The sequence below is a fragment of the Puma concolor genome, chromosome A1 (genome assembly GCF_028749965.1).
Source record: "Puma concolor isolate L17-30 chromosome A1, mPumCon1.1.hap2, whole genome shotgun sequence".
In the NCBI taxonomy this organism is placed as follows: domain Eukaryota; kingdom Metazoa; phylum Chordata; class Mammalia; order Carnivora; family Felidae; genus Puma; species Puma concolor.
Window position 1 is genome coordinate 77280150 of NC_141667.1, and position 15011 is coordinate 77295160.

The 15011-nt window shown below is 38.7% G+C and overlaps 1 protein-coding gene across 2 annotated transcripts in view; it reads left to right on the forward strand.

Annotated features, from left to right (window-relative positions):
- The first annotated feature begins 11113 nt into the window (after positions 1-11113).
- The window catches only part of SLCO4C1 (solute carrier organic anion transporter family member 4C1), a 77042-nt gene continuing 73144 nt past the window's right edge, over positions 11114-15011 (forward strand). Inside the window, exon 1 of one of the 2 annotated variants that reach the window (XM_025924531.2) lies at positions 11114-11720. In XM_025924531.2, coding sequence (XP_025780316.1) covers positions 11375-11720 — 346 coding nt within the window. In that variant the 5' untranslated portion in view covers positions 11114-11374. Of the gene's footprint in view, positions 11721-11992; positions 12466-15011 lie in introns of those variants that run through there. The other variant, XM_086691152.1, reaches the window with a different exon arrangement.

The window sequence follows — 15011 nt, forward strand, 5'->3', positions numbered from 1 at the left end:
ATCAAAAAGGATCAGTCAACTTCAACTGTACTAATTGTACTAACAGTACTGTCATTTGCCCAACACTTATTTGTCTTATCCACAAGAATACAAGATCATTTTTGATAGATGCTATGGTGAAATTCAGATAAATGATGAGTAATGCTGTCATCCAGAATGAGTTGGATTGTGTTCCCTTATCCTTAATTTTCTGAAAGAATTTGTGTAGAATTGGTATTAGTTCTCCCTTAAATGCTCAGTAGAATTCAGTACTGAAGTCATTGGGCCTGAGGTTGTGGAAACATTTTTAACTGCAAATTAAATTTCTTTAATAGACATAGGTTGTTTAGGTTTCCTATTACCTCTTGAAAGATCTTTTGTAATTTGTTTCAGAGGGATTTTTGTCCAATTTATCCATATTGCCAAATTTATCAGCGTTATTTATCAGTTATTTATCAGAGTTATTAAAAAATTTTTTAATGTTTATTCATTTTTGAGAGACAGAGAGATAGAGTGTGAGTGCAGGAGGGGCAGAGAGAGAGGCAGACACAGAATCTGAGGCAGATTCTAGGCTCTGAGCTGTCAGCACAGAGCCCCAATGCGGGCTCGAACCCACCAACTGTGAGATCATGACTTGAGCCGAAGTCAGATGCTTAATAGACTGAGCCACCCAGGTGCCCCAAGTTATTTTAAAATATATTTTATTTATATATATATATTTTATTTATCACTGTATCTTTTTAATGTCTGCAGAATCTGTGGTGATACCATCTTTCACGTTTCAGATGTTACAATTTGTGTTTCATCTCTTTTTCTTCTGGTCTCACTAGAGGTCTATGAAATATACTTATCAAAGAACTTTGTTTTAGTTTCATTTTTTCTCTATTGTTTTCTGGTTCTATTTTATAAACTTACTCTCTGATCTTTATTATTTCCTTTATTCTATTTGCTTTGGATTTAATTTGTTCTTCACTTTTTGATTTCTATTGATTGATAGATTGATTGATAGCACGAGCAGGGGAGGGGCAGAGAGAGAGGATAAGAGATTCCCAAGCAGGCTCCACACTGCCAGCACAGTGCTCCATGCAGGGCTTTAACCAACAAACCAGGAGATCATGAGCTCAGCCCAAATCAAGAGTTGTATGCTTAATCGACTGAACCACCCAAGCACCCCTTTCATTCTTTAATTTCTTAAGATAGAAATTAAAGTCACTGGTTTGAAAACTTTCTTCATTTCTAGGCATATTGTAAGTTTTCCCTTAAGTACTGCTTTTTAGTAGTATCCTACAAATTCTGATGTTTTGTTTTTATTTTCACGCAGTTTATAATAATTTCTATTTTTCCTTTTGATTTTGTTTTTGATCCGTGGGTTATTTAAGAGGTGTTTTTTTTTTTTTTTTTTTTTTTTTACATATTTGGAGATTGTCCAGATATCTTTGCTACTGATTTCTAATTTATTCCCTTGTGATCAAAGAGCATATTTTGTATGGCTTGAATTCTTTTAAAATTACTGAGACTTTTTCCATTGCTCGGAATCTGGTCTATCTTGGTAATTGTCCCAAGTGTCCCATGTGTACCTTGAAAGATGTGGTCTTTTGTTGGTGGTGGAAAGTTTTGATAAGTGTCGGGTCCAATTTGTTGATAATGTTTTTTGAGTCCACCATACGCTTTTGATTTTCTATCCTATCAATTATTACTATCCTATCAATTATATGTATCTCTGGTATAATTGTTGTTTTGCAAAAATATTTTTCTTTGCAGTTCTATTAGTTTTGTCAATTTTGACATTGTTTTTAAGTGCATGATTTTTAGGATTCTTAAGTCCTCTCTGTGAATTTACCCCTTTAACATTAGGAAATAACCTTCTTTATCTCAGATAATATTCTTTGCTCTGAAGTCTACTTGGACTGTTTTTAATGTAGTCATTCCAGATTTCTTTTGATTAGTGTCATTTTCAATGTAAAGCCTATTAGCATTGATATTTGAAGTGTATTTTTTGTAGGCAGTATTTAATTGGTTCTTGCTTTTTATATCAGATCTAACCATCTTTTCCTTTTAATTAGAATGTTTACCCTATTTCCATTTAATGTAATTATTAATATAGTTTAGTCTAAATTATCACCTCATTACATGTTTTCTTTTTGTCTTATCCATTTTTTTTTCCTTTTGTCCCTCTTCTCTGCCTTCTTTGGATTAATGGAATGTTTTTTAGGGTTCCACTTTTTCCTTTCTTGGCTCTTGGTTGCTTTAGTACTTATAAGTCATTAGAGTATTATACCTTTGACATGATATCACTTCGCATATAAGACGTGTATTTTTTCACATATAAAATATTTACAATAATATACTTCCATTTCTCTTTACATGGCCTTTGCATTATTTTCATACATTTTACCTTAAGTGTAAACTTAAGTGTAACTTAAGAGTACCACAATACTTTTAAATTTTTGTTTAAGCAGTGAATTATCTTTTAAAGATATAGAAATAACTTAAAAATCATATATATTTCTCCATCAGCCTTAACCTACATCTCCTCATTTTTGATGCTCTTTATTCCTTTGTATAAATCATTATTTCCACATGGTATCGTTTTCCTTCTGCTTAAGGGAATTCTTTTAATGTTTATTTTTGTTTTTTTTTTTTTTTGGTTTTTTTTCAATATATGAAGTTTATTGTCAAATTGGTTTCCATACAACACCCAGTGCTCATCCCAAAAGGTGCCCTCCTCAATTTACATCACCCACCCTCCCATCCCTCTCACCACCCATCAACCCTCAGTTTGTTCTCAGTTTTTAAGAGTCTCTTATGCTTTGGCTCTCTCCCACTCTAACCTCTTTTTTTTTTTTTTTTTCCCTTCCCCTCCCCCATGGGTTTCTGTTAAGTTTCTCAGGATCCACATAAGAGTGAAACCATATGGTATCTGTCTTTCTCTGTATGGCTTATTTCACTTAGCATCACACTCTCCAGTTCCATCCATGTTGCTACAAAGGGCCATATTTCATTCTTTCTCATTGCCACGTAGTACTCCATTGTGGATATAAACCACAATTTCTTTATCCATTCATCAGTTGATGGACATTTAGGCTCTTTCCATAATTTGGCTATTGTTGAGAGTGCTGCTATAAACATTGGGGTACAAGTGCCCCTATGCATCAGTACTCCTGTGTCCCTTGGATAAATTCCTAGCAGTGCTATTGCTGGGTCATAGGGTAGGTCTATTTTTAATTTTCTGAGGAACCTCCACACTGTTTTCCAGAGTGGCTGTACCAGTTTGCATTCCCACCAACAGTGCAAGAGGGTTCCCGTTTCTCCACATCCTCTCCAGCATCTATAGTCTCCTGATTGGTTCATTTTGGCGACTCTGGTGTGAGGTGATATCTGAGTGTGGTTTTGATTTGTATTTCCCTGATAAGGGGCGACGTTGAGCATCTTTTCATGTGCCTGTTGGCCATCCGGATGATTAATGTTTATTTTTGAAAGAGAGAGAGATAGAGTGTGAGCAGGGGAGAGGCAGAGAGAGAGGAAGACACAAAATCTGAAGCAGGCTCCAGGCTCTGAGCTGTCAGCACAGAGCCTGACATGGGGCTCAAACCCACGAACTATGAGATCATGACCTGAGCCGAACTCGGATGCTTAACCGACTAAGCCACCCAGGCACCCCTGAAGGATTTCTTTTAACATTTGAGTAGGTGTTCTGGGTATTAAATTATTTCAGTTTTCTTTTCCTTTTTTTATTTTTAATGTCTAAAATCTTCTTTATTTTACCTTCTTTTCTAAATATTGGCACTGTCTCTCTAATACCTTCATATGATTCTTTCCCTGGACTAGGATGGTTTCTTCATATGAATGTGCTATCTGTACTCTGCTGAGTACTTGGGGGAACCCTCTGCACATTAAATCTGTGCAGCTTTCTCCTCTCCAGTATTCTTCCCTATACATTCTAGCCACTTGGTGTCCTTGGACCTTTATTTTGTCTCCAACTCAGAGTTAGCTGGATTTTCTGTGGATTTCACATCCTGCCCCACCCTTCCCACACTTAAAAACTCTCAAGGCAGTAAACTGCTCACTTGGTTTGCTTCCCATCTCTTAGAGACCACTTTTTTAATTACCTGAAATCTGGTGTCTTGAAAACCTTTTTTTTCTTTCATATGTTTTTTCTTTTTTTTTTCTTTTGAGTGTTTCAAGTAGAAGTTAAATCTGACCTCTATTATTTCATCTCGTCTGAAAGTGGGAGTCTCTTCAACTGGCTGTACTTTTAATGCCCATTTTTAAAAAGTTTGCCTTTGTTTCACCACAGCCTCAGAAGTTTTACTTCTTATAGCTTTTTGGTATTCTTTTATTTTCCTAGCCCATCAAATTTTCATCTCCTCTGATAAGCTGAAGTGTGGAGATCTTTTTTTTTTTTTCTTTAATGTTTATTTTTGAGAGAGAGACAGAGACAGAATGCAAGTGGGGGAGCGGCACAGAGAGAGGGAGACACAGAATCTGAAGCAGGTTCCAGGCTTTGAGCTGTCAGCACAGAGCTCGATGCGGGGCTCAAACTCAGTGAGATCATGACCTGAGCTGAAGTAGGAGGCTCAACCAACTGAGCCCCCCAGGCACCCCATGAAGTGTGGAGATCTTTCTGTCTTCTCTTCAAACAAAGAAGATACTTTGATTCTGTGAATTTTCTCTTATGCACACTTAAGTAATCCTCGGTTTTCAAAGCTCCTTTGTAGGGTATAAAATCTTCATTCTTGTCTTTTAGGAACATGCTCTGAGATTTTCACAAGTTGTAAAGTAGAAATGTAAGATATTATAATGGTTTTTATTTATTTTATTTATGTCCAATGATTTTTTTTTTTAATTTTTTTTTTCAACGTTTATTTATTTTTGGGACAGAGAGAGACAGAGCATGAACGGGGGAGGGGCAGAGAGAGAGGGAGACACAGAATCGGAAACAGGCCCCAGGCTCCGAGCCATCAGCCCAGAGCCCGACGCGGGGCTCGAACTCACGGACCGTGAGATCGTGACCTGGCTGAAGTCGGACGCTTAACCGACTGCGCCACCCAGGCGCCCCTATGTCCAATGATTTGAACTCTGTTCATGAACTCTCTTATTTGTATTTACAATTAAATTATTTTACTAATTAATTACAGCCTGCTAGCTCCCTCAACCTCACACTAGACTTCTACCAACTCTTAATACATTGTAAAAAGATATCTATTAAAGAATATGTAATAATTCCTCATATTGTGCTGGCTATCAATCTACCTTGTACTGGCCTATTTCCTGATACTGATTGCGTTGAAGGTTTAGGTTATAGTTCTATAAACCTAAATTTTAATAACCTTCATCATCTACTTTCCTTTGTTAAGAAACAGTAGCGGTTAAATTGTGGAAATGACACGACCATCAAGAGTGGCAGCATGGCTGTTTTCCACTCAGGAAAGCTGGCATTTTGCCATGATGATGACATTGTGATTATATATATTCTATAAAATCATAACATTGAAGACTGTTTCTTGGCATCAAAATCAGATCTTGAGTAGAAAATAAATATGTTTTAGAATATTATCCTAATCATTCATTTACTGTAGGATAATTTCTTTTAGCTTAAAGCATTTCTTGATATATACAAATCCAACTATATTATCTCTGTGATATTTGTATCATAAATATGGTAGTAGGAGTTAACAGTATTTTGAGTAAATTATAATAATAATTGTTTATTAGTGAAAAGCTTAACTTGACATTGTAAATTTTACACTAGTAGTACGTTTTCACTGCCTACTGGGTTAGCTTTCTCATGGGATTACAGTATTAACTGTTCACATTTTTTAAAAAATTATAATCATCTATGTTCATGGATATATGTCTTTCTTAATTATTTATTAGCATTACTAAAGAAAATATAACTGCAATTTCTTCTAAACATAAATATATTTTTCTGTGCAACTGTAATAAAATAGTATTAAAAATAATCTAGTTCAGCATTAAATTTTTCTTAGATATAATTTGTTATTTTTAATTATACATCTTGTAGAGCATTTAAAAAAGAAAAGATGAGTGAAGAATACTAAGAAAATCACTTAGATTGTGCTATTGCTTTTATTTAATAAATATAAGATCCAGTGTTATTAATCAGTCTTCAATACTTGGATTTTTAATTACTTCAACAATATCTGCACTTTACCATCTTTGTATTCAGGCTTTCTCAAGACCCTGGAATTTTAATATTCTGTGAGCCACATAGTGTCATACTATTAAAGGATTTACATCTAGTCTGCAAGTGGAAGGGAACTAATAAATTATTAAAAGCACACATAAAGAAAAAAATGATAAAATACTTAAAATACGTATTTAAGTATATTTCCATCCTATAGGTATATCTCCATGGAAGGCCAAAATATAATGATTAGATTTCTTTTAAGTATGGAATCAGAGCAAGGGGAGTTAGTGAGATGATCGTGATAGCTTCTGTCATTAAGCCACTTCATCTTGGTTCATCTAATTCCTGAAGGAAAAACCTACTGCACATTCCAGAGAATGATCCATAGGCAGGGACACCTGCTCCTGTGTCCATTGTTGGAGTTTTACTATAAAATTTGGATACTGTTCTTTATCCTACTCTCTACCCTTTAAAAATACAGCAAATGAGATCCATTAAAAGAATAGCAATTTATTCATTACCTTCTGAAATTTAACATGGTGTATTTTGACTATGCTCACTAGATTTACCCTAGATTGACAAAAGAATTGAAAAGTGGTAACTTTCCACAGAATTACAAGAGACAAAATTTATCAAAAATTTTTTTTTTGCTTTGCTTTGTTTTGTTGTCTTTGTTGCAAACCTGAACCCCCTTCCTTCCATCATTGCAGCACAAAGGATGTAAGGGAACAGGAAAGTGGTGTTGATAACACTTTCAGTAAGAGCAAGATGTATTTAAGATGAAGCAATAGCACTTTCGCTAATCTTTAAAAAAAGTTCCACTCTCCAGCACTGCAAGAGTGGAGATCTCTCCTTACACAGTATGGATTTAAGTGCACAATGAGTATGCTATTTTGATTTTGATGGTGTAATTTGAATTTGTTAATTCAAAGCTGCAAGAGTTAAGCCATGACCGTTTAATCATCTCATCAAAGCAAAATTTGCTGGTTGTTTAAATTATTTCATATTTCATAGATGAAATGGTGATCATATGTACATTTATACCTTTAGACATCATTTTAAGTCCATTTCTGTGAAAACTTTTTACATTAGAAGGGCTAGGGGGATTCCATATCAAGCCTGACTTGGATATCTACAAAATCTGAATATCTGCAGTTCAGAGCAGAATTAGTCTTCTAAACCTTATCAACATCAGATTACATGACTGTTGATCTCTTAGCTGACAGTGATAGGCTGTTGAAATTCAAAGAGAGAAAATGCAAAGACCAGGGAGGATATCAGGCTGAGAACTTTGAGTTCAAGTCCTAAATAAGTGGCAGGCCATTTATTAGCTATATGACTTTAGGAGAATTACTAATTTCCTGGAATATAGATACTTTAATATGTAAAATGTAGATAATAATAGCTACTGCTCTAGTAAACATTAATAATGGAATAATATTTACCAGATATTTAAAAAATGATAGTTCTGGGAGGCCTGGGTGGCTCAATCGGTTGAATATCTGACTCTTGGTTTTAGCTCAGGTCATCATCCTAGGATCTTTGGATTGAGCCCTGAGTCAGACTCCTCACTGAACTTGGAGCCAGTGTAAGATTCTCTCTCTCTCTCTCTCTCTCTCTCCCTTTGCTGCTCTCCCTAGCTCGCATGTGCATGCTGGTGTGCTCACTCTCTCTCTCTCTCAAATAAAATAACAACAAAAAAATAGTTCCTACTTCTACTTATTCCCTATGTTCTCAGCCAGTCTAGACTGTCAGGGAACAAGCAACAGGATGTATGTCTGTTTCCAGTAAGATACATGTACTTTCAATCTCAATCCCTCATCTCAGTAAATAAAGCATATATAATGGAAACAAAAATTTTTACAAATTAGTACCTATCATGTGTCTAGTTCATTTCATTAAGAAATAGTGTTTAGGGGGGGCGCCTGGGTGGCTCAGTCGGTTAAGCGTCTGACTTTGGCTCAGGTCGTGATCTCATGGTCCATGAGTTCGAGCCCCGTGTCAGGCTCTGTGCTGACAGCTCAGAGCCTGGAGCCTGCTTCAGATTCTGTGTCTCCCTCTCTCTCTCTGACCCTCCCCCATTCATGCTCTGTCTCTCTCTGTCTCAAAAATAAATAAACATTAAAAAAAATTAGAAAAAAAAAAAGAAATAGTGTTTGGGGTGCCTGGGTGGCTCAGTCCGTTAAGCAGCAGACTTGGGCTCAGGTCATGATCTCATGGTTTGTGAGTTGGAGCCCTTCGTCTGGCTCTGCGCTGACAGTTTGGAGCCCGGGGTTGCCTCAGATTCTGTGTCTTCCTCTCTCTCTGCCCCTCCCGGTCTTGTGCTCTGTCTCTGTTTCTCAAAAAATGAATAAGCATTAAAAAAAAAAGAAGAACTAGTAGTATTTGAAAAACATTCCTCTAGACCATTTTAAATGAGCTTGGCGGGGCACCTGGGTGACTCATGTCCCGCTCTTGATTTTTGCTCAGGTCATGATCCCAGGGTTGTGGGCGTCAAGCTGCCACATCATGTTCCACGCTGAATGTGGAGCCTGCTTAAGATTCTCTCCTCTCATAGGTGAAGGGAAGGCAACAATAAGATAAAAACAGAGACAGAGGCAAACCAGAAGGGACTCCTAAACACAGAGAACAAACTTAGGGTTGCTGAAGGGGTATTGTGTGGGGGGATGGGCATTAAAGAGGGTATTTGTTGGGATAAGCACTGGGTGTCACATGTAAATGATGAATCACTAAATTCTACTCCTGAAACCATGATCACACTATATGTTAACTAACTTGAATTTAAATAAAATTAAAATAAATAAATAAATAAATAAAATTCTCTGTTTCTCTGTCTCTCTCTCAAAAACAAAAACAAAAAAGTTAAATAAGCTTAGTGACTATAGTTAGAAGAAATAAACACGTCTTTTTTTTTTTTTTGAGAGAGAGAGAGAGCCTATAAGCAAAGGAGGGACAGAATCTTTTATTTTTAAAAGAATTTTTTTTTAACTTTTTTTTGAGAGAAAGAGACAGAGCGTGAGCGCGGGAGGGGCAGAGGGAGGGAGACACCAAACTGGAAACAGGCTCCAGGCTCTGAGCTGTGAGCACAGAGCCAGACGCGGGGCTGGAACTCAGGAGTGGTGAGATTATGACCTGAGGTGAGGTCAGACGCTTAACCGACTGAGCCACCCAGGCACCCTGAGAGAAAGAGAATCTTAAGCAGGCTCCAAGCCCAGTGTGGACCCTTTTGCCAGGCTCATTGACCTGAGCTGAAATCAAGAGTTTGATACTTAACCGAGTCACCCAGGCACCCCTAAACACATCTTGTTTTAGGATGAGAGGTAACCTTTCCATCACTGCATTCTCTTCTCTGGAACTAAGGCTATGCTTGGATATGACCTATCATTGCTATTCAGGAGGTATTGGTACTGAATCTAGAAGTATTTTCTTGGACAGGCAATTAGCTTAGTGTTAAATTAAGAAAGCAAAACTTGAAAATCTCTCTAAAAGTTGACAGAGCTTGATTAATTTTAGTGAAGTAATCTTTTTTAAAAGATTTTCATAATTAAGGAATTTTTAAAAAGTTAATTAATTAATTTTTAAAGTAGGCTCAGTGCCCAACGTGCAGCCTGAACTTACCACCCTGAGATTAAGTGTAGCATACTCTACCGACTAAGCCAGCCAGGCACCCCCTGAAGTAATCTTTGAATGAAAGGGCCCTTAGTGTGTTGCAAACAATATAATATAGCAAGTATAGTATCTAGTAACATCTGAGAACTCTGGTAACTTTGCTAAAGGTAGTCTAGACACATTGTTTTGAAGTTTTTTTTTTTTTATCATCAATAGATTTGAGGAAGTGGGTTTCTTAATACTCTGTATTCTTATGAAACTTAACAGTTCTGTGTATGTAGCCCTGATATAAAGCAAAAAACAAATATGTGTGTGCGATTTATATTATGTTCCTTATTGCAATAAACATTTAATTTAGGGAAAGATAAATGTTGAGATCTTGATATAGTTTTAAAAATGTCTTTGTTTAAAATATTTTTAGGATGCATTAGTGTATCTTCAGAAGGGGAGAGAGAATGGATCCTTTGAAAACCCAATCATGACATGATCATGTCACTCCTTGGTTCCAACCTTTCCTATTTTACTCACAGTGAAAGCCAAAGTCCTTATAACGGCCTCCAAATTTGGCCCCATTCACTTCTCCCCCACCTCATCTGCACCCCGTTACCTGCCCCCAACTCCTACTGTTCTTCAACCATGTCACTCACCCCAGCCACTCTATTCTACCAACATAAGGGACTCCCTCCCTTTTCTCCTTCAGGTCTTTGCTCAAATTCATTGAGGCCTTCCCTAACCACCGTTTCTTGATGAATAAATACAAGAATGAACTTTAACTACTATTGCATAATGGTGTTCGATTTTTCAAAGTGTGTGTGTTTTTAATTTATTCCCCAGGTAGAAATTATTACATGAATATCATCATTGTTGATCTTAGATATGAAATATGCAGCAGAAAGAATATCATATATAGGCTTTTAAAGTTTCCTAATTTCTGTTATCTTCAGTTTTGGGGAAGTCAAACCACAAAGGTGGTTATGTTGTGACGTTTATGGCGGTCAGGTCTTAATGGGGAGGTGGCTGGTGGGGATTTCTGTTTCTAGGGCAGATGAGAGGTAAAAGTGTCACCAAGATGCTCAAAATCCAAAGTCTTGTACTTATGGCTGCTTGATTCTTGGAAGTCGAACCTAGTAAAGGAAATAAAACGCAGGATATTTTCTGGAAGGATCTTCTGACGCAACTGTTTACAGCTTTCCTGTCAGCACCCAGGGGGAGCTTTACGGCCACCAGACTCTCACAAGCTCTGGTTAGTTCCTTGTCCCCGGGCTCTAGGAAGCAGCCAGGCCGGCTGAAGGGCCTCGCCGGGTCACCTGGCGGCGTCCTGGCCGCACGCACACGCCTCGCATTCCGGTTGGCCCGGGCTGCAACAGGTGAGGCGCGGCCTGGCGCGAATCACACAGCTGCCAGTCAGGCGCCCGCGCCCTTTGCTCTAGGCGACTGCGAGCTCCTGGAGGTAGGTCCCGGCGGCGGCGGCAGCGGCGGCGGCGGCGGCGCGGCGGCAGCGCCGAGAGAGCTCCTGCACGGAGGCGGGAAGTCTTCCGCACGGGGGCGCTGCCACCTGCGCAGGGGAGGTTCCAAAGGGGAACCGAGTTTTTGTGCCGCTCCGACGCGCTGGAGTTGGGAGAACCCATCCTGACCATGAAGGTCAGCAAAGGCATCGAGAACCCGGCTTTCGTCGCCTCCAGCCCGGACACCCCACACCGTTTGTTTGCATCGCCCTCTCACGTCGAAGTCTCTGACTTGGCCATCAAATCCCAGGGACCGAATTCGAAGCCACAGGAGCCCCCGGAGCCCCAGACGTCACCGGAGGCACCCCAGCCTTCAGCGGCTCCCTCTGCTTCCCAGGAGCTGTCCAGGCCAGAGTCGCCGCCCGAGTTTGAGGAGGGACCCTGCGGGTGTGGGAACTTGCAACCGCAGTGCCTCCAGCCCTGCAACACACCCCAGGGCTTTCTGCTTTTCTATTGCCTCTTGGCCCTCACGCAAGGTAAAGTCCAGCGCCGGCTGGAGAGGGCATTGGCCCTGCTCGGGGCGCGGAGGGACCGGGCAGGCGCGCGCGCTCCGCTTAGTAGACGCGCAGTGCCTGCCCCGGCCCGGGGTCCTGAAGCTTCCCGCAGGCGTCAGCAGGGCCGGGCCTCCGCATTTTAGCTTTTCCTTTGTAGCAACTTTTGAAACTGCCCTAAGGGCTCTTTATTTTTCGTGTTTAACCTCAGTTGAGTCCGTTCGATTCTTTTAGGGAGGGTGGAAATGACTGGAACCTTTGGGAACGGTTTGCCCTTCGGGGAATCCATTCTATACCACAAAAGCATCTATTTTCCTAAAGCCCTCGTTAAAAGGAGGTTTTTGTTTTGTTTTGCTTTGTTTTGTTTTACATTGTTTCTGCAAGGGAAGGATTAACTTTTAGATGAGGGTAGGGTAGTTCTCAAAGGAGAAGCTTGCTTGAATAGGTTAGACAGCAGCATTCATGTTTTGTTGAGGATATTGAGTTTGAGCCGTACGTAGGCACAGGTGAATGCTAGCAAACGCTCGAGGCGGTGTTGAAGGGCGAGGCTTTCGAAATAAAAGAGTTGTGCAGTATCTGTTTTGTTTAAGGATCTCTTTCAGTTTCTCTTGGGAGTTACCTGATAAAGTCCAGGTTTATACCCTTAGGAGTTTGCAGGGCAAGCCTGGTTTGGAGGAGTGAGTGGGAGAGTAGAGGAAGAATGGCTCCCAGGAAAGAAAGATTGCAGAAGGTAAAAGCAGCTGCAACATGGAATGCGGGGGCACAGGGGGTGTAAGAAACGGGAAGTTACGCCAAGGTGACCCACACATTGAAGAGAGGTGGGCCTTAAGGTAGAGGAAGGAAATGCTGAAGGCTAGTTAGAATTTGGTGGTACTGTATTTAGGTATATTTGGGTCACCTGAGTCCTAGGTTCACAGTACTTGTAAAGAGGCCATCCAAGGGTGATTGGAAGAAATGCAATCCAAGAAATTTTTTTTTTGGGGGGGGGTTGGAAATTGCTCTTTTTTTAAGATTAACCGAAGAGTAAATCTAAATATAATCTTCCTATTCTTGTCCCCACTCCCCTGTCTGAAAGGAGCTGCTTGCCCCTTGCTTTGCACATGTTAGGTGTTAAGTGAGTATACCTTGATTGCAAGTCAACTGCAGCTCTTCTGTCAAAGGTTGTTTTGCGCTAAAAAGTTATTTTGGTTTCTGCTTTTCTCATTAGTTCACCTTCTCTCAGTGTCTTGATCTTAGTTGTCCAAAATCTCTGTTGACGCACTTCAGTGCCAAAGGAATGCAAAGTTCAAAGAAGTTGGACACAAGTAAAATTTCTTGCTTTATCTTAAAACATAGGCTGAAATTTCTATATTCCAGAATACATCATTTATTCCAGAAAACATGCATCTATTATAAAATATTGTTTAAAATCATTATCAGATATTATTGGCACTCTTAGAAAAATGTGCCAGTTTTGGCTTAGAGCTACATCTACCCAGAGGTCCCCAATTTAAGAAGCAGAATCCTAGATGAAGGTGATCCAATAAATTCTTTTTTCAGTTTAAATTTGAATTATTGCCATTGAGTTTGGATTATTACCATGTTTCTCAGACATGATCCTTGGGAGGACCATTTACATGGTATATTAAGTGCTTGGGAAAAAAAAAAAAACCCAAAACCATAAAAGTCCAAACTTGTCAGGTTAGTTGACTTAACCTAGAATTTCTCAATCATAAACAGGACTTCTCATAGCAGTTAATCACCTAATGTGCTTCCTATCTTCATGTATATACAATAGAGAGATACAGTATGCAATATTTCTGGGAATTTCTTTTTTTAAAGCAGTGTTCTTAGAACTTGTGTAGCATAGAATTCAGAGTGGGATTCATAGGCTTAAAGTGCTATGCCTCTACAAGAGTTTACAAATGTACTTTTTCAGAGAGGTTTTACCATAAAGGCAATGAGTTTTAATGAGTGACTTTTAATCAGTATGGTAAGTGTGCTGGGAAGTTGATTTTTTTTGGAAGGGGGGGTGTTGGGGAGGAGTTCATTTTTGGTTAGGGAAATTTTCATATTCTCAGATTCCTTATAAGCATGTCATTCCTAGGTTCATTAGACACTTTACCTTGAAATTTTAAGAATTGTAAATTGGTTTTTGACTTACTAAGCTGGCATAAAAGTAAAATGAGTTTAATAGTAGGACTTTTAAAGCTTGTTATATCAACTGTATTGCAACACATTTCCAGTTACAGTCTTAAGCAAAATTTAAAGAAACTGTAGAAAGCATGGCTTGTGTATACTCTGTTAATTAACAAATGAAAACAGTTCATGGTATCCTCTTAAGTAAAAGGGGTTATCTAGTTTCAAACTTTGTAATTTGATCAGATGTTTTTTATTTTCAATTTATATTAATGTTTAAATTGTAAATTTAATCTGTATCTGGACAAGACTTTTTTGTTAAGTCAGTCAAAATTGGATTTCCAGTTTTCCTTGTTTACCTTATATTTTTCCATCAGACTTGTAATAAGCAGAGTGAGTGTGCTTTTTTTGTTTGCTTACTTTGCATATGACTTAGAATGCCATTGTTGAAAACACTCTTGCTGTGTGTTTAGTTTTGCTCTAGGACCTTTTAAATGGTAACGTTAAGGTCTATAAAAGTGTTAGAAGAAAGGAGGTTTGAGAGCTCAATTTCACCTTTCTTTTTTTTTTTTTTTTCAACGTTTTATTTATTTTTGGGACAGAGAGAGACAGAGCATGAACGGGGGAGGGGCAGAGAGAGAGGGAGACACAGAATCGGAAACAGGCTCCAGGCTCTGAGCCATCAGCCCGGACCCTGACGCGGGGCTTGAACTCACGGACCGCGAGATGGTGACCTGGCTGAAGTCGGACGCTTAACCGACTGCGCCACAGCGCTCAATTTCACCTTTCTTAAGACTAAGGCAAAGAACTCTAGTTATATATAAATATGTCTAATAATTGAACAACCTTGGAAGCAATTGAGCATTACTTTAATGACCTCTGGAGTCACCTGTAATTTTTTTTACTTTCCTGAGTGAAGTCCATGAGAGTATGGTACTCTTTGGAATCTCTGTAGGAAACTGGCTTCATGAGAGTTTACCAGTCTGACTTTTTATTTGTCATATAAAGAAAAATGAAGTCAGCTACATTTTGTATGTAGTAAGCATCAATTTTATTTAACACCTGAAAATTCACGAGTATACTATTTAAAAGCAAACTCATTTGTAAGGAAGTACGTTTGAGTTGCTAACTTTGAGACTTTTGAAATTGATACATTAA